Source organism: Carcharhinus amblyrhynchos, chromosome 12 (assembly GCF_965287045.1).
Source record: "Carcharhinus amblyrhynchos chromosome 12, sCarAmb.v2.hapA, whole genome shotgun sequence".
NCBI classification, from domain to species: Eukaryota; Metazoa; Chordata; class Chondrichthyes; order Carcharhiniformes; family Carcharhinidae; genus Carcharhinus; species Carcharhinus amblyrhynchos.
The window spans coordinates 59439630-59459714 of NC_137335.1; the positions used below are offsets into that span (position 1 = coordinate 59439630).

General features: G+C 41.7%; 1 protein-coding gene across 5 annotated transcripts in view; it reads left to right on the forward strand.

Moving 5' to 3' along the window:
* LOC145351017 (metastasis-associated protein MTA3-like) overlaps positions 1-20085 on the forward strand; it is a 175490-nt gene that overhangs the window by 133586 nt on the left and 21819 nt on the right. For all 5 annotated transcript variants that reach the window (XM_080200607.1, XM_080200608.1, XM_080200610.1 and 2 more), the window contains one exon: positions 8764-8863. In XM_080200607.1, the coding sequence (XP_080056733.1) occupies positions 8764-8863 (100 nt within the window). The remainder of the gene's footprint in view (positions 1-8763; positions 8864-20085) is intronic.

The following is a 20085-nucleotide window of genomic DNA, read 5'->3' on the forward strand; positions in this document are numbered from 1 at the left end:
CAAATGTGGATCATGCAATGCAATAATCCCACATCATGTTGGAAGGGTTAAAAGCTAAACACTCTTACTTTTACAGCTTAAAAGTCATTACTAGGCGTGAAAGGCATTATATAAGAAGTAAATACAGGAAATTGAGTAGAGCATTTAAAATATATTAAAAGGTTCTTTTTATTTGTAATCTTGATCTTGGCAGGACAGTTCCTTTAAAGATTGCTGTACAAAGGTGCTGGAATATACATTCGGGCCTGTTTTTTTGAATGGTTCCTTTTTCTCACATGATTAGGGGATATGTCACAAATTTCAAAACAGTGTAAATTGTTAGGCTACCCAGAGCATCCTTTAATTCATTTCTTATGTTATGGCTCAGGTCAGAAACTCCAAAGTGTTTTATGGACTCTGCCTGGATCATAGATTTTGCATCTTGAATTTGGCTAGGATAAGCACAATAGGTTTCACCTCAGGTATGATTTAAATGACCGATGAGGGAGCTTTTACCAAACAAGTTTATTTAAGAATATAGTTAACAACTGAAGCCAAATAAGGTCAGGTGTAAAGATTCGCATTCTAATCAGTAATCTGTAAACTGTCTGCTTTATATGCTCTGTCTGAGGCCAGAACTCTCCGTTCACCTGACGAAGGGGATAACCTCGAAAGCTAGTGAGTGTACTATCAAATAAATTGATTGGACTTAAACCTGGTGTTGTCAGACTTTTTACTGTGTTTACAACTGCAGAAAACATGATTTAGAAATCTCTTAAAGGTACACTAACATCATGCTTAGCACAGCAGGATACCCATCTAGGCTATTGGGTGAGAATGTTATATTGGTAATGGAACAATTAATAATGGGCCTAGTTTGAGTGCAGCAGGGCATCTGATGAGTTCTGCCATTAGTTAGACTGGTAATTGCATGTTTAGGTTTTTATTTTTCTTTGCATGGCAAGCCACTTAGAGCGGAAGCTGGTAATGTCACAGTGAGGGAAATCAGGCATCCAGGACCTGAGCAAATAGGCCAACTGTGTGTCTCCTTAAACAATCAGATTGTAAAATTGAGCAATTAGCAGCTCAAGTACTGAGAAGGAAGTGTAAATTAAACTGAGTGAATACATTGTCAAATCAGGTACAGAAACAGAAATAAGAGAGGGCAAGAATGATTGGATTAAGTGTGAAAAAAGATAAAAAGAGAAACTGAAACAAAAATGTTTTCATTTAACTTTGACACTTTTGGGACTCCACATGTAGTAGTTCATTTCCACTGCCAGAGAGCTTGTTCAGCAAGAGATTAACACCAATTATGCCATTAAATGGATATTTGTACTTAAAGTGATGAGCCTTAACTTTCTGCAGTGAGGTGTCATCAATCCCAGATTACTGAGAGAGATAAGAGAGGAAATTCCTGGGCCTCTAACGAAAATCTTTTGCAACAGGTGAGGTCCCAGAGGACTGGAGAATAGCCAATGTTGTCCTGTTATTTAAGAAGGGTAACAAGGATAGCCCGGGTAATTACAGGCCAGTGAACTTGATATCAGTGATAGTGAAATTGTTGGAGAAGGTTATTAGGAATAGAATCTACACATTTGGAACTGAATGATCTTACTAGTGACAGACAGTATGGTTTTGTATGAGGCAGGTCATATCTCACTAATTTGATTGAGTTTTTTGAGGAGGTGACAAAAATGATTGACAAGGGAAGGACTAGTGATGTCTACATGGATTTTAGTAAAGCAAGGTCCCTCATGGCAGCTGGTGCAAAAGGTTAAATCACACTGGATCAAGGGTGATCCTAGCCAGATGGATTCAGAGTTGTCTTGGCCACAAAAGACAGAGGGTAGCAGTGGAAGAGTATTTTTCTGTATGGAGGTCTGTAACTAGTGTTGTTCCACGGGGGTCAGTGCTTGGACCTCTGTTGTTTGTAATATATATAAATAACTTGGAAGCAAACATAGCTGGTCTGATTAGCAAGTTTATGGATGATACTAGGTTTCCTGGAGTTGCGGAAAGTGATGAAAATTTGTCAGAGACTGCATCAGGATATAAATGGGTGGAAAATTGGACAGAGAAAAAGGAGATGGAATTTAATCCAGACAAACGCAAGGTGGTGCATTTTGATACATCCATTTCAGGTGGGGAGCTATAATATGAATGGCAGAACCACCAGGAGCATAGACACACAAGAAAATCTGGGAGTATAGGTCCACAGACCCTCATAAGTGGCAGCACAGGTGGAAAAGATGCTGAAGAAAGGTTATGGCATGCTTGACTTCATAGACCAAGGCATCGAGTATAAAAGTTGGCAAATTATGGCAAGTTGACATATGATACTGTGTCCAATTTTGGTCATCACACTATCAGAAGGACGTGGAGGCATTGGAGGAAGTACAGAAAAGATTTACCAGAATGTTGCCTGATATGGAGGATATTAACTATGAGGAGAAATTCAATAAACTGGAATTGTTCCCCCTAGAAAGATGGAGGCTAAGGGGCGACTTGATAGAAGTTTATAAAATTATGAGGGGCATAAATAAGGTGAGCAGTTGGAAGCTTTTTCCCAGAGCAGAAATGACAATTACAAGGGGGCACAAGTTCAAGGTAATGGGGAAAAGTTCAGTGGAGATGCCTGGGGAAGTTTTTTTTACACAGAGGGTGGTGGGGCCTGGAATGCACTGGTAAATGAGGTGGTTGAGGCAGACATTAGCGACATTTAAAACTTACCTGAATAGACACATGAATGAGAGAGGTATAGAGGGATACAGGTGGTTGGTCTAGATAGGACAGTGAGATTGATGCAGGCTTAGTGGGCCAAAGAGTAGTGGTAGCTAAGAGTAGTGGGCGAGAAGAGGATTGGGAGAGGTTTAAATGTCAACAAAGATTGACAAAGAAGTTGATAAAGAAGGGTAGGATAAACTATGAAGCTGGGCTAGCGCTTAATATAAAAAAGGATAGCAAGAGTTTTTATAAATATATAAAAAGGAAGAGGCTGGCTAGGGTGAATGTTGGACCCTTAGAGGATGAGAGAGGGGACTTAGTGGTAGGGGATGGGGAAATGGCTGAGGTCTTGAATAACTTTTTTGTTTCGGTCTTCACAGAGGAGGACGTGAATAATTTGCCGGGTGTTAGCGATGGAAAGGTGGTAGGACTAGAGGGCCTGAATGACATTATTGTTACTAGAGAGGCGGTGCTCGACAGACTGGAGGGACTGATTGTGACAAGTCCCCAGGACCGGATGGAATGCATCCGAGGGTTCTGAAAGAAATGGCGGAGGTGATAGTGGATGCCTTGGTGGTTATTTTCCAGACGTCGCTGGATTCCGGGGAAGTGCCGGAAGATTGGAAAATGGCTAATGTTACGCTGTTGTTTAAGAAGGATGGCAGGCAAAAGGCGGGGAATTATAGGCCGGTTAGTTTAACGTCTTTTGTAGGAAAAATGTTAGAATCCATCATCAAGGAGGAAATAGCGAGGCATCTTGAGGGGAATTGCTTGATAGAGCAGATGCAGCACGGTTTCGTTAAGGGGAAGTCGTGTCTGACAAATTTATTGGAGTTCTATGAGGATGTGTCTAGGGCGGTGGATAGAGGAGAGCCGGTGGATGTGGTCTTTCTTGATTTTCAGAAGGCGTTTGACAAGGTACCTCACAAGAGGTTATTGCAGAAGGTAAGGGGGCATGGAGTTGGGGGTAGGGTGTTAGCGTGGATAGAGGATTGGTTGTCAAATAGGAGGCAGAGAGTGGGGGATAATGGGTGCTATTTGGATTGGCGGTTGGTGACTAGTGGAGTGCCCCAGGGGTCGGTGCTGAGGCCTCAGCTATTTACCATTTATATAGATGATCTGGAGGAGGGAACCGAGTGTATGGTGTCGAAATTTGCTGATGACACCAAGATTGGTGGAACGGCAAATTGCGCGGAGGGAGTGGAGAATCTGCAGAAGGATCTAGATAGGCTGGGCGAATGGGCCAGGAAATGGCAAATGGAATTCAATGTTGGCAAGTGCGAGGTGGTCCACTTTGGTAGGAAGAATGGTAGGAAGGACTGTTACTTAAGTGGCGAAAAACTGCAGCAGGCGACGGTGCAGAGGGACCTCGGGGTCCTTGTGCATGTGTCGCAAAAACCCAGCCTGCAGGTGCAGCAGGTGGTCAGGAAGGCGAATGGGATGCTGGCCTTCATAGTGAGGGGGATTGAATATAAAAGTAGGGAGGTCTTGCTGCAGCTGTATAGGGCATTGGTGAGGCCGCAGCTGGAGTACTGTGTGCAGTTTTGGTCGCCGCACTTGCGCAAGGATATTTTGGCCTTGGGGGGAGTGCAGAGGAGGTTTACTAGGCTGATACCGGAGTTGAGGGGGTTGAGCTATGAGGAGAGGCTGAATAAACCAGGCTTGTACTCGTTAGAGTTTAGAAGAATGAGGGGAGATCTCATTGAGACGTATAAGATGATGAATGGGATGGATAGGATAGAGGTGGAGAGACTCTTCCCGCTCAGAAAGGACAGTAGGACTAGGGGGCACAGCCTCAAGATAAAGGCGGGGGGCGGTTTAGAACGGAGTTGAGAGGAACTTCTTCACTCAAAGGGTGGTGAATCTCTGGAATTCTCTGCCCGTTGAAGTGGTGGAGGCTGCCTCGCTAAATATTTTTAAGACGCGGGTTGATGGGTTTCTGATAAGCAAGGGGATTAAGGGTTATGGGGAGAGGGCGGGAAGGTGGAACTGAGCCACGACAGATCAGCCATGATCTTATTGAATGGCGGGGCAGGCTCGAAGGGCTAGATGGCCTACTCCTGCTCCTATTTCTTATGTTCTTATGTTCAAAGGCCTGTTCCTGTGCTGTTCTTTGAGGGATGCAATTTATACAAAGATATTTAACTGTAAGTATTAAACCGTGTATCTCCCCTCACCTGAATTGCTGTACCATTGCACATAACTAATGGGAAGTGCCTTCTGCCTCCCTGTTATTTTGATGGCAAACTCTGGCCTAATATATAAAAGTAACAGAAAATGCTGGGAAATCTCAGCAAGTCTGATAGTGTCTATGGAGCAATACCAAAGCTAATGTTTTGAGTCTGGATGACCTTTCATCAGAACTGAAGACAAAGAAAAACATGTGATGTGATTTATACTGTGAGAGTAATTGACAAAAAGGCCATAGACAAAAAGACAAAGGAAATGTAAATAGTGATGATTAGGGTTCTGATTGCGGCTCATTTAAAGATCAGCATGTGTAAATGTCAGAACAAAGGTAAACTGAGTGTCAGAGTTTACCTGAGACATGTAGCAGATGGCACTAGTGGGGTGGGGGGGGGGCAACAAAATGGAAAGTGAGGTTTTAAAAAAAATGGAAGAAATGAAAAAAAAGCATATATAAAAGAATATAAATAAATAAGAAATAGAATAAAAGGAGCGGAGATGGAAGAGAGAGTTCATGCTCTGAAGTTGTTGAACTCAAGACTTTAAAGTGCCTAATTGGAAGATCAGGTGCTGTTCTTGCAGTTTGCATTGGGCTTCACTGTGTGGAGTTTGCACATCCTCCTTGTGTCTGTGTGGGTTTCCTCTGGGTGCTCCAGTTTCCTCCCACAGTCCAAAAATGTGTCGGTTAGGTTGATTGACCATGCTAAAAAATTGCCCGTTAGTGTCCTAAGATGCTTAGGTTAGAGGGATTAGCGGGTAATAATATGTAGGTAAATGGGAGTAGGACCTGGGTGGGATTGTGGTCGGTGCAGACTCGATGGGCCGAAGGGCGTCTTTCTGCACTGTAGGGTTCTGTGGAGCATTACAACAGGCCAAGGACCGACATGTGGGCATGAGAGCAGTTATGTTGAAATGGCAAGTAACAGGAAGGTCTGGGTCCTGCTTGCGAATGGACCAAAGGTGTTCCGCAAAGCAGTCAACCTGTCTGTGTTTGGCTTCACCAATTGGAAGCAGCAAATGCAATAGACCAGATTAAAGGCAGTGCAGGTGAAGCGTCACTTCACCTGTAAAGAGTATTTGGACTCTTAAATAGTGAGCAGGGAGGAGGTAGACGGGTAGTTGTTGCTTTTTCTACGATTGCATGGGAAGGTACCATCGGCGGTGGGGGAGATATTGGGTGTGATGGAGGAGTGGACCAGTGAATCACAGAGGGAATGGTCCCTGTAGAATGCTGACAGGGGGAGTGAGTGGAAGATATCTTTGGTGGAGGCATCATGCTGGAGATGACAGAAATGACAGAGGATGATCCTTTGAATGCAGAGGCTGGTGGGGTGAAAGGTGAAAACAAGAGGGACCGTATTGTAGTTCTGGGAGGAGGGAGAATTGGGTTGGAAATTATTTAAACCTGTCAACCATAGTGAGTGGGAAACCATGCTTAAGGAAGAAGGAAGACATATTATTTGCACCATTTTGGAAAATGACATCATTGGGACAAATGTAATGGAGGTGAAGGAACAGAGTGAATGGGATGGAGTCCTTACAGTACTTGGGGTGTGAAAAGCTGTAGTCAAGGTAGTTGTGGGAATCCAAAGGCTTGTAATGGATACTAGTGGACAATCTATGCCAGAAATTGAGACAGAAAGGTCAAGGTTGGTAAGTGTCAGAGATGGGCCATGTGAAGGTAATAGAGGGGTGAAAATTGGAAGTTGAAATTAGTACACTTTTCCAGGTCCAGGTGAGAGCATGAAGCAGTGCCAAAATAGTTGCCGATGTTCCAATGAAAGAGTTGTGGAGGGGGTCGGTGTAGGACTGGAACAGGGCATGTTCCACATGCCCCATAAAGAGATTAACGTAACTAGGACCATGTGCGTATCCATAGCCCACGTTTTATTTAGAGGAAGTGAGATAAGTTAAAGGAGAAATTGTTGAATGACAGTACAAGTTCAGCCAGATATTGGAGGGTGGTCATGGATGCAGTTTGTTCAGGTCTCTGTTTGAGGACAAAGTGAAGAGCTCTCGGAAGTGTAGAGGGTTTGGATATCTATGGTAAAGAGGAGGCGGTTTGGGTGAGGAGCCCTTACAGAATAAACCTCAAGCTATTTTCTTTGCCTTCTTTGACGAAGGATTGTTCAGACTTGAAACATTTGCTTTATTCTCTCCACAGATGCTGTCAGACCTGCTGAGATTTTCCAGCATTTTTTGTTTTTGTGACGGATTCCAGCATCTGCAGTAATTTACTTTGGTCAAGTACCAGTATCTGTAGACATTGGTGTATTGGAGACATTGGTGTATTGGAGACATTGATGTATTGTGAAATTTAATCCCTAAAACAAAGGCAAAATCCTAGCATACCATGAAATAAGGAATTAATTTGATTTGTTAGCTATCTAAATGATGTACGATGTGTTAGTATAGAACCCATTTTATAAATTAAATGAATCTGATTCACCATAAACAATTTGAAACTACTAAGGATTGATGTAAACAATCATCAAATATATAAATGGAATAAAGGAACGAGTTAGATAACTGAACGAATCAAGCAAGTTTGTGATTTTCCAGTACCAAAACTTATATTGCAAAAGGGTTTTAAACAAAATAAAAACAAATATCACATAATTCACAATTATGAGTAAATTTACATGTTGAATTAATTTTGTAACTTTCAATGTCTAGTTTGCACTTAGCCTTAGTCTATCTCAAAAGCCTAGATATTAACTAGATTTACTATAAAAGTATGGACAATGAACAACTATCAATCAGCACAAACAAATCTGATTGTTGAAGGCACTTTCGCTACTTCTTTCAGTGACTCCAAATTCTCTACCCAGAGCAATAACCCTTAAGTTTACAGTGGAATAGCCACAACAAATGTCAGCAGTTTAGAGGAAATAAACACCAAATCAGAGAAGGCTCAAGTGGAGGATAAACACTGGCGTAGACTGTTTGGGCCAAATTTTTCAATGCTGCATCGATCCAAATGCCAGTAAATTGACCCATCTTGACCTTCAGTAGTTTTGAAAGAGCTATCAACTTCTTTTTCTGAAAGTGATACTAAACACACAACTTTATTCCTTTTACAGCCAGATTTTTTTAGGAAATTGTTGAAAGGGACAGAAAACGAAATGCTGATATTTCAAACCTCAATTCGAGAAAGTAAATTTCGTTTGTTTTCATAGAACCATAGAATCATAGCACCCTACTGTGCAGAAAGAGGCCCTTTGGCCCATCGAGTCTGCACCAAACATAATCCCACCCAGGCCCTATCCCCATATCCCTCCATATTATACCCACTAATCCCTCTAACCTATGCATCCCTGGACACTAAGGGGAATTTCTTAGCATGGCCAGTCCACCTAACCTGCACATCTTTGGATTGTAGGAGGAAACCGGAGTACCCGGAGGAAACCCACATGGGCACGAGAAGAATGTGCAACCTCCACACAGACAGTGACCTGAGCTGGGCATCGAGCCCAGGACCCTGGAGCTGTGAAGCGGCAGTGCTAACCACTGTGTTACCGTGCTGCCTTTATGGCTATTCAAAATAGCCATAAAGGTAGCTATATATATACTTGGCTCCTAAAGGAATCCTGTGCTCCAATTCCAAACTAGAGAGCTGGGAACATGAGTGCTGCAGAAGAAGTCTGAAAATTGTTTGGTGTGGAAAAAGTTGTCTGAATTTATGCAGCACATCATCTCAAAAGCAAAGTAAAATCTAATTACAAAAACAAAACTCCGTGTGGATGCTAGAAATTTGAAATAAAAGTAATATCTGTTTGTCCACCAACAATGGTGTGCATAAGCTCTGAAGAGCAACATACTAACAAAGAACACACTTTGACCGTTTCCATTCTCTCTTTCTTCTGTCAGTGCTGTGGGTACATTTGCTCGAGCTCTGGACTGTAGCAGTTCTGTCAGACAACCCAGTTTACACATGAGTGCAGCAGCTGCTTCAAGAGACATTACCCTGGTAAGTTCAACACAGTTTTACTAGAGACTTACCAAGATTACCAGGTAACCATGTAGAAAAAAGGCAGTTTGTCGTATTGATAACCCGATACAAATGTCAATATCGTCACATTGCATACCATGTATGCATAAAACTTTAATGCTTAGTGCTGCGTATGTGACCATGAAAAACATCCTGAAATGTTCCAGTGATACTATAAGCATTCCAAGCAGTTCGATGATAAAATGAAGTCAGAAATGTATCTCCACAGTCTATATCCAAATCAAGAAATCTAGAGCAAAGTGATATTATCTTAAATTTAGAGTGAGGCCAATGGGAGTGAAATTAAGACACATTTTTCACATGAAGTGAAAATCTCAAACTATCTTCCTCATTTTGATGTGGATGCTGGAATCAGTTAAAATATCAAGTTGGAAATATATTTCTGCCCTGTAAGGATATCCAGAGAGATGGTGAAAGGCTGGTAAATGGAACTGAAGTACAAATCAACTACAATCGGCTTGGGGGTTGAATGGCCTTCTCCTGTTCCTATGTTCATTTAGTTCTCCTGTTTAAAGGAATACTTGGTTAGCATCTGCAAGTGAGGTCACAGCAATGGGTTATTGTAGTTTACTATAGGTGTTAAGCTTTGTTTGCACATCAAGGAAAAGAAAACATTTGTCAATAACCTAGCTGTGCAAAACCAGAAAGCAACCATAGCTGGGTGGGGATACTGATCTGCAAAGATTGATATACACTAGCTTGGTTTAGTTGTTGTGTTCATGTACTATAAAGGACCTAGGACATGTAGGTTTGACAGGAGTGGGATGGGGGAAGAAGTAGTCCACTGCTATAGTTTTCTGTGGACCTGTTCTTGAATCTAGTATACCCTTCTATCTGGGGTGATGAGGCTTGATAGGCCTCCTGATGCATGGGCATTGGTCTGTTCTTTTCCATGCATTTGGGAATGTCAAAAATTTGGATATTAATGTTGTGTCCCCATTGACAAGGACATGGATTTCTTTTTATATAGCTCTTTCTGAGTTCATCCTTATTAGGTAGAGCATTTGGCTTAACATGCTATTCTGCCTACAGTCTGTGTGGATATGTCTTGAGAGTTTTTCGGGCAATTTTTAGACTTCTGTCCTTGGGTCCAAATGTTCCTTTCTAAAGGTGCTAAATTTTCTGTGGCAGAGTGTCAAGTTGTACTGTAACTGTATCCTGTTATTTGTATCCCCTGAGGTTAGTATGCTGTAATCCTCCATGGGTTTTGAAGGTTAAAGCACTTTTGTCCAGCTCCCTGGTATGGAGAATGGCAAAGCAGCCCGTGCAGACAAATGGTATACTTTTGGACTTGAATGGAGTGAGCACTGTGTCAAGAGAATCCTGTGCTGTAACTCTTTATCCTTTGGGATCATCAGTTGCTCTAGCTAAGTTGTATTTACAGCCCTCTCTCAGTGCAGGGTTTCACCTTCGGTTGCTTATGCCCATGCCCTGGTGCTTCCTCCTGCCTTCCTTGCTCACCCACCTCATTTAAGTGGCTTTAAATTCCTGCCTCAATGTTCCTCATAAATCTCTTTGTCCTCATCTAGTTGAGGTTTGGCCCGTTGGCCAGATTTCCAGTTATTTACAAAGGCCACCTTGTTAGTTATATACTGTGTTGTTTAAACCTTCATCTCTGGATCAATTTTATTGCTTCCCAAATGTAAAAACAATAACAGAGTTGATCATTTACTTTCCCTTTTAATATTTGAGGCTGGCTGCATGTCAGTAAGTTTCAAGGAACCTATTTCTTTTTCTCTATGTCATTTGTTCCTTTATAGGTGACACCCTCACTTGGATTCTTCCGTTTTCTTTCAGTATCCCTCGGAACCTCACTTTGATAAGTTCTAATCTGGTCCAGATAGGCAGCACGTCATTCTGTAGATGTTGTTCATATGGTGAACATAGGTATCCGCTTTTCTTCGCAAATAGTACATTCAGTAGCAATCTGTCTACTTTCAAGCTGCTCCTTTGTTCAGGCTGACTGCACAGGTTTCCTTGTTATCTTCTATGATCCTGTTTTTTTCCTCCGTTCATGCACAGTTTCTGGTATTGTTTTCTAATTGTCATCTTTTGGGTTGCTTTACAGGCATTTCTTACTTCGCAAACTACTGCCAAATCCATCTGTAATCCCTATGTATATTTCAAGGCAATGCTTATCTTGGATGTATGAATCTTTAGCTCTGATTTGTGATGGTTTGCTAATGTTAGCTCAGTGAGCAGTCTGCTGGCTCTACCATCTGCACATTATCAGATATTTGGTATAAGGCATTCACTTCCTGTTCGTGAACCTGGTGTCATGTCATTATAATTTTTAGTCATTCTTTTCCATTACTATTTGCCACTATAAATTGCCATGTCAGCATTTTCCAATCAGTTTTATTTTAGCTGTTGTTCTGTTAGCTGCTCAGACTATAATGTATTTTCCCAATTCTGGCAACATCGTGAATAAACATACCTAGTTGATTAATTTAAATTGTATTTAATATGTACCGTACAGGCATTTACCTATAACTCTTAACTCATTTTTCAAAAGAAAATCAGACTAATTTCCATATGATCTGAATTTCTGATGTATGGAAACAAGCTGATTAATCAACTCTGTAAAAAGTAAAGTCACCATACTCTCAGAGGACCAAGGCTGCTCTCCTTTTTGAAGGGAAGAGCTGACGGGTGGCGGGGGTAAGGTTTTGACGGCAGGCCTTCATGTATCCTTCTGAAAGATTTTGGTGTAGCCAATCATTGAATAGCCACTGCTTTTGTCAACTCAAAACACATTAGTCATTCAAGCTGCTAAAATTGTTAACTAATGGTGACCCAGTAAGGGAACCAGGGCATCTGGAACCTAAGTAAAAGAACAAGAAACTGTGCATCCCCATAACCATCAAATTGTAGGATTGAGAAATAAAGTATTCAAGGACAAGAGAAAGAGGATTAAATTAGAGTGGGTGAATGCAATGTCAAATTAGAGACAGAAAGTGAAATAAACTGAGAGAAAGAAAGCTTGTGTTATAGCAGAAAGAAAACAAGAGACAGAAAGGAAAAGTTTTAAGTTAAGATTTTACATTCTTTCAAATCTTCAACAACAGTTAATACCTGAGGAAATGACACTCCACCTTGTAATAGTTATTTTTTAGTGCTTGAGAGGTTGGTTAATAGTAAGTAAAAATGATCATCTTAGGAAAAGGGCACCCAAAGACTCAATGCTGTCGAGAATGGCACGGGGGGGGCTAGCAGTCGGGGTCACACTAATATCTGTGTGGTTTGACGGTGGTGGGGGCAGTCAGGAGTTGTGGGTGTTCCCCTTGCCTGCCCAGAGGGTTGCGATGTCCATAGAGGGGCCCTGCAACCATTCTCTGAGATCTAGTCATCCTTTAAAAAAAGGTGTCCCGATCTACATGGAGCTGACCTTGCTGGCTCTGAGGCCCCGTCCGCCAGAATAGAAGTGCACATATGCATCCCTGTTTGTTTTTGACAAAATGCCAGAAGATCTGGAGTGAAAACCTGGCTGTGTTTCTGGGGAGAAACAAGCCCAGTTTTCAGTCAAAACCTGACACTTTGTCAGATTCTGACCATGATTTTTCTAGTTTGCTGAGTGGTTTGGCTTTGAAAAGCTTGTTAATCCTTTAGAAATCAGGTTTAATCTATTTTATATGCATACAGAGTTACAGTTTTTGTTACGTAAAACATCAAAATGGGTGAAGATTGTGCTACCAAATTATAGAGTAAACATAAGTGTTTACTGTAGTTTTCACATTGACTCTTGAGTCCACAGTTAACCTGAAAATTATGCACCAGGTAGAACCTGACATTTTGTCCCCAGTAAGAGAAGGAGAATGAGTGAAGTGTTTTAATAGCCTTCTTGTCAAAAGCAATTATGTACCTCCACTAGCTATGACAAACAAGAAAGCAACCATAGTTGTATTTTTGCTTTTATGTTTGCCAGCAAGTGTTTCTCTATCTATCAATTAAAGTGTTTGTGAGCAGTGTCATGGTCGGTGAGCATAAAAGCAGAGAGCCTTACCTCTTCTACTTTACAGTTTGAAAGTTATCAGTGCCTGGGGACTTGAGCTAATTAACAAATCTTATTATAGCAGGACTTCAGTCAACAAATTAATTAGTGAAGTTTTCATTTATTTTTTATGTTTAACCTTTCTGCAAAAGGATGTTGGGATGTGGTGTTCTGAATCATTTGATGTGAAGTATAGGCAGACTAATGAAAATAAGTAGCAAGTGAAATTCTACGAATATCAGTGGTGTAGTTCATCAGCAGGGAGCGTTTTGAAAAGGTTACTTTGAACAAACATTTGGGTGGATTTGTGAATCTCATACTATTTATTAAAGAAAGGTCCTTGTTGGAACAATATTGAATAAGGGCATATAGATCCAGCTGAATTAATTATTGAAGTTTGGATCAACAGATGTTTCCTGCTGATTGATGAATATTTTAAACCACACCTTTATGTTGAGCCCCTTCTGGAGCAACCACGTTTTTATTATTGTGTCATTAAGAATAATTGTCAGAGACATTGCGGGGGAGAGGGGAATGTAGAAGGGGCGGGTTAGAAGGTGCTGTGGAAGAATCTTGATGAGTTGCTGCAGTGCATATTTGTAAGAGGTACATGTTCTTACTGTCAGTTCTTGACTTTAGGATTTTTATAAAGGACCAACTTACATGGAATTGGTCATCATTGGAGAGCTGGCACTGTGTGCAACCTGTGAGATGTGGATGCTATGTGTGTGAGGGTAAAGGGAAGCGGATGAATGTCACCTATGATGTCTGACTGATAGAAATGGTTAATAGGTACGTGATTCGACCAGTAGCTGAGGCTGCTGGTGCTGTTGGTAGGATGTGACCTTTGATGTTCCAGTCATTGACCACTCATGTCAAGTCATTAAACTTCTTTTGGTACTACATACGGATTCTTGCAGCTTGATTAGTTCCCATTGCCTTTTATAATGTGTGTCTGGAGGGTTTCCTGTTCCTTGCAGATGTGACCCCTGCCTCCATTGGCACAGTAACACAGTGGTTAGCCCTGCTGCTCCACAGCGCCAGGGTCTCAGGTTCGATTCCCGGCTTGGGTCACTGTCTGTGTGGAGTTTGCATGTTCTCCTCATGTCTGCGTGGATTTCCTACAGGTGCTCCGATTTCTTCCCACATTCTGAAAGACATGTTGGTTCAGTGCATTGACCAGACAAAGCACTGGATTGTGGCAACTAGGGGAATTTCACTGTAACTTCATTGCAGTAAGCCTTACTTGTGACTAATAAATAAACTTTCCATTGTGCCATTCCTCATTCTTTCCCACATCAGACTTTCTTTAATCTCAATTCCCAGTAGTTACTATATCCAGAATGCATCTCCCTTTTAAGAAGTGCAGACTCAGTGACGCTAGTCAGTCACAGTATTAGCTCCCTGCTGATTAATCCAGCTAGTGAACATCATAGAGCTAGCAGGATGCAGAGTGCATTGAAAGGAGAAACAGCACAAAGGTGACATGCTAACTGCATTGCAGTGAACAAGTATGGGTTAATCACATGTTGTGATTCCTGTGGTATCTAATTTGACCCCTGAAGAATTGATACATTACAGCAGTTTTTCAGGGTGGTTCTTGCTTTTAGAACAAGTAAAACAAGTCTTCATAAATTTTGAACCTTAAATCCAGATTACAACTTGGGTTGAGAGGTGAATATGGGCAGGAGGACTTGCCTTGACTCACCAGCATGATGCCTATATATTTTTCACTCCTGAATCTCATTACCGTTAGGGTGCACATGGCTGCAAGTGGATTGGGAAGTGGGGGGTGGTCAAACACATTCAGGGGAGAGGAGAAATCCCAGTGTAAGAGAATCTCAAGATTTTCTTCTTAGACTCCACTCTTGCTTCCCATGGCCAACAAGGAAACTATGGGGAAACACCCCCCCCATATTTGGTGTTTCTGGCAAGGTGGACATTAGATGTCAAACACATGGCATGGTATTAAAATCATGTCAGGTCTTAACTAAATTACCAATAGCAGCATTTGAATTTCACTGAGGCCCTTGGCTTGGGCAAGGACATCTGACACTGTGCCAAATGTCAAAATAATGCAAATTATAAGCAACTGATGGTTATGGTGAAAACTTTGCTGTCTCAACTTTAACTCTCCTTGAATGAGATGCAAATGGGCTCCAGTTTGGCACATTCGCATCTGATTCTGAAGGTTGAGGGTTCAAGCCCCATTTCACAGACTTAAATTCAAGATGCATGTTGCCACTTCAGTGCCCCACTGTTAGCGGTGTGCTAACTTTCGGATTTATGTCAATCTGAGGCCCTTACTGCTCCCTTGGGTGATTGTAAAAGATCACATGGCAGTTTTGTTGTAGCTAATTTTTATCCTCCAACCAAAATGATTAAAACAAATTATTTGTTCATGATCACATTGTAATTTGCGGGTTCTTGCTGCCATGTTTCCTAAATTATAATGGTGACTGACAACTTCAAAATTAATTAATTTGTTTTAAGGTTGTGGAGGTCACTATTTAAATACAAGACTTTTTAAAATTCAAGCCTTTTGCATTGTGTATATCAAATTCTGTTGGAAAGTTTTATCATTCTAAGTGTTGTCATATACACATTAAAGTTCTGCACAACCTACCTATAATATTAATCAAAATAACTCCCAAAGGTAATGTTTTATTCAACTGAAAGACATCAGTTACTGTCACATTGAGCTAAACTAAAAATATATTTCTTTATGTTAATGATGAATTCGGTACCACCTTGCACTTTGAAAGGGTGCGACACTTACTTCTCTCATGGCTTTCTGTAACTGATGTAGAAGAGGAAAAAAGAACAAATCGATTTCTTCAAATAGAAACTAATTTCTGGTCTCCTTCATACCTTTTGTTAAGGGATTGTGTTGTCTTTAAAACATAGAAGTGAATTAATCTCAAATATGCTGTCAAAATGATTAGCTTGGGGAAGAAACTGTTAATAGAATTTTCAACGGTCAACTTAATGTATATATTTAATTGTAGAGTTGGTGGTATGTATGTGGCATTCAGTGTGTGATTTCTGATGATTTCACTTGTTCCAGCTAACATTGAACTAAAAGAACACGTGCAAAATGCTGACTTTAATCTGCATACTGTGCTTTATTTGCAAAGGAAACCACAGCAGTATGAGAGGTTAGTTGGTTGTGAAAGGTTAGGTAACTTCATTGAAAGGCATGATGGTGAATAGGCAATTGCAAATATTTAAGAAATGAATGTATGCGTTGTAACATTTATACGTTCCTCTCTGGCACAAAAACACATCAAACAAATTGGCCCAACCGTTAGATCCAAGATGGAGTCATATAATGTTGCCACAAAATGTAGCAAGCCTGAGGCTTACTACTTGAGTTCTGTCTTCACAGATGACACAGATAACTCCCAGAAATGCTAGGGAAGCAAGGGTCTCGTGAGAAGGAATTGAAGGAAATTAGTATTGGTAAAAAACTGAGTTCTAGAAAAATTAATGGGACTGAAAGCTAATAAATTCCCAGGACCTGATAATTTACATCCCAGGGCACTAATGGAGGTGGCCATGGAAATAGAGGATGCATTGGTTGTCATCTTCTAAAATTCTGTAGATTCTAGAATTTTCCCAGGAGAATGAAAAGTGGCAAATGTAATCCCATTATTTAAAGAAGGAGGAAGGGAGAAAACAGGGAATTACTGACTGGTTAGTTCAACATCAGTATTAGGGAAAGTACTCAAGTTTTTATAAAGATGTGATGACTTAGAAAATAGCAACAGGTTGGACAATGTCAACATGGGTTTATGAAAAGGAAATCACTGTTGACAAAACTACTGAAGTTTTTTGAGGACATAACTGACAGAATAGATGAGGGAGAACCATTGGATGTGGTGCATTGGATTTTCAAAAAAGTTTTTGGTAAAGTCACATATAACAGGTTAGCATGCAAAATTAAAGCACATGAGACAGGGAGTAATGTAATGGCATGGATTGAGAATTGGTTAGCAGACAAAAAACAGGGTAGGAATAAATGGGTCTTTTTCAGAGAGGAATACAGCGACTAGTGAGATCAGTGCTTGGGACACTTCTATTCCCAATATTATCACTGATTTCCAAATCTGTTGATGACATAAAATTAGGTGTGATTTAGACAAATTGGGTGACAAAGCAAATCCATGGCAGTTGCAGTATAACATGGATAAATGTGAAGTTATTGACCTCAGTGGGAAAAGCAGTATGACAAACTATTATTTAAATATGATATGTTGGGAAACATTGACGTAAAAGGGATCTGGGTTTCCCCGTACACCAGTCATTGAAAGCAAGCATGCTGATGCAGCAAGCAGTTAGAAAGGCAAGTAGTATGTTGGCATTCATTGCAAGAGGATTGAAGTAGTGGAACAACAATGTCTTATTGCAGCTGGACAGGACCTTGGGTGAGACCACATCTGTGTAAAAGCTCAGGTGTCTAGGGGATGCAAGAGATTGGGCCTCGTGATTGGGGACTCTACAGTTAAAGGGACGGATAGGAGAGTTGGTAGTAAGGGTAGGGATTCAGGGCTGGTGTGTTGCCTACCAGGGGCTGGGGTCCGGGATGTGTCAGAGAGGATATTCAAGACTCTTAGGGGAGAGGGTGATCAACCCCAAGTTATAATTCATGTGGGGACACATGACATAGGGAGGCTAAGGGAAGGGGATATTAAGCAGAGTTTCATGGAGTTGGGATGGAAACTAAAGGCCAAGTCAAACAGAGTGGTTATCTCTGGACTCTTGCCTGTGCCACGGGATAGTTTAGAGAGGAATAGGGAGAGGGAAAGTTTGAACTTGTGGCTGAGGGGATGGTGCAGGAGGGAGGGGTTTAATTACTTGAGCAATTGGGGCTCATTCTGGGGAAGATGGGATCTCTATAAGAGTGATGGTATACATCTGAACCAGAGGGGAACAAATATCCTGGGGGGTAAATTTGTGAAGGCTATGCGGAGTGGTTTAAACTGATTCAGAGGGGGGGTGGGATCCTGGGTAGAGGGGGTGAAAGTGAGGGGGGCATAGAAGAGGATGGCATTGCACGGCATTGTGAGGGTGGGGCGGAGCGAGGTTTGAAATGTATATACTTTAACACGAGGAGTATTCGCAATAAGGTGGATGAACTTGCAGCGTGGACCAGTACCTGGGACTTTGATGTTGTGGCCATTTCAGAGACGTGGATAGAGCAGGGTCAGGAATGGATGTTGCAGGTGCCAGGGTACAAGTGCTTTAGTCGGAGTAGAGAAGGAGGTAGAAGGGGGGGTGGAGTAGCATTATTGGTCAAGGACTATATCATAGTGTCAGAGAGGAAGTTTAATGAGGATTTGTCTGTTGAGGTAGTATGGGCAGAAATTAGAAATAGGAGAGGAGAGGTCACCCTGTTGGGAGTCTTTTATAGACCTCCAAAAAGTTCTAGAGAGGTTGAGGAAAGGATTGCAGAGACGATCCTGGTTAGGAGTGAAAGTAATAGGGTAATTGTTATGGGGGATTTTAACTTTACTAACATTGATTGGAATAGCTATAGCTCTAGCTCGTTAGAGGGGTCAGTTTTTGTTCAAAGTGTGCAGGAAGGTTTTTTAACTCAATATGTAGATAGGCCAACTAGAGGTGAGGCTATATTGGACTTGGTGCTGGGAAATGAGCCAGACCAGGTGCTAGACTTGGAAGTTGGTGTGCTTTTTGGTGATAGTGACCACAATTCGGTTACGTTCACCTTAGTGATGGAAAGGGATAGGCATGAACCTCGGGTCAGTAGTTTTAGCTGGGGGAAGGGTAACTATGAGGCCATTAGGAGAGAATTAGGAAGCATTGGTTGGACTAGGAGATTACAGGGACTAGGAACGTCTGAAATGTGGAGTTTGTTCAAGGAGCAGCTACTGTGGGTCTGTGATAGGTATGTCCCTGTCAGGCAAGGAGGAATTGGTAGGGCTAGGGAACCGTGGTGCACGAAAAAAGTTGATTTGTTGGTTAGGAAGAAGAAGGAGGCTTATGTTCGGATGAGGCTTGAGGGCTCGGGTAGTGCAGTAGAAAGCTTTAGATTGGCTAGGAGGGAGTTGAAGAGGGAGTTAAGAAGGGCTAGAAGAGGGCATGAGATGACTTTGGCTGATAGGATTAAGGAGAATCCTAAGGCGTTCTATAGGTATGTCAAGAATAGAAGGTTGGTCAGGGCAAGATTAGGGCCAGTTACAGACAGTAGGGGGAAGTTGTGTGTGGAACCGGAAGAGATTGGAGAGGCATTGAACCATTATTTCTCTTCGGTGTTCACACAGGACGATATGAATGTAGCTGAGGAGGTCACTGGGGTGAAGGGGTGTAAAATAGAAAGTATTGTAGTTGATACAGAGGATGTGTTGGATATTCTAGAAGGGTTGAAAATAGATAAGTCCCCTGGTCCTGACGGGATTTACCCTAGGATTCTATGGGAGGCAAGAGAGGTGATTGCAGAGCCACTGGCTCTGATCTTCAGGTCGTCGTTGGTCTCTGGTATAGTACCGGATGATTGGAGGACAGCGAATGTTGTCCCATTGTTTAAGAAGGGGAGCAGAGACTTCCCTGGGAATTATAGACCAGTGAGTCTTACTTCTGTAGTGGGCAAGGTTTTAGAAAGAATTATTAGGGATAGGATTTATAGTTATTTGGAGAGTAATGAATTGATTAGAGATAGTCAGCATGGTTTTGTAGCGGGAAGGTCGTGCCTTACTAACCTTATTGAGTTCTTTGAGAAGGTGACCAAAGAGGTGGATAGGGGTAAGGCAGTAGATGTGGTATATATGGATTTTAGTAAGGCGTTTGATAAGGTTCACCATGGTATGCTTCTGCAGAAAATGCAGATGTATGGGATTGGTGGTAATTTAGGTACTTGGATCAGGAATTGGTTAGCAGATAGGAGACAGAGGGTGGTGGTTGATGGTAATTATTCATCATGGAGTTCGGTTACGAGTGGTGTGCCTCAGGGATCTGTTTTGGGGCCACTGCTGTTCGTAATCTTTATTAATGATCTGGATGAGGGTATAGTTGGGTGGATTAGTAAGTTTGCTGATGACACCAAAGTCGGAGGTGTGGTAGATTGTGAGGAAGGGTGTCGAGGTTTGCAGGGTGACTTGGACAGGTTGCAGAGCTGGGCCGCGAGGTGGCGGATGGAGTTTAATGCGGAGAAGTGTGAGGTAATCCATTT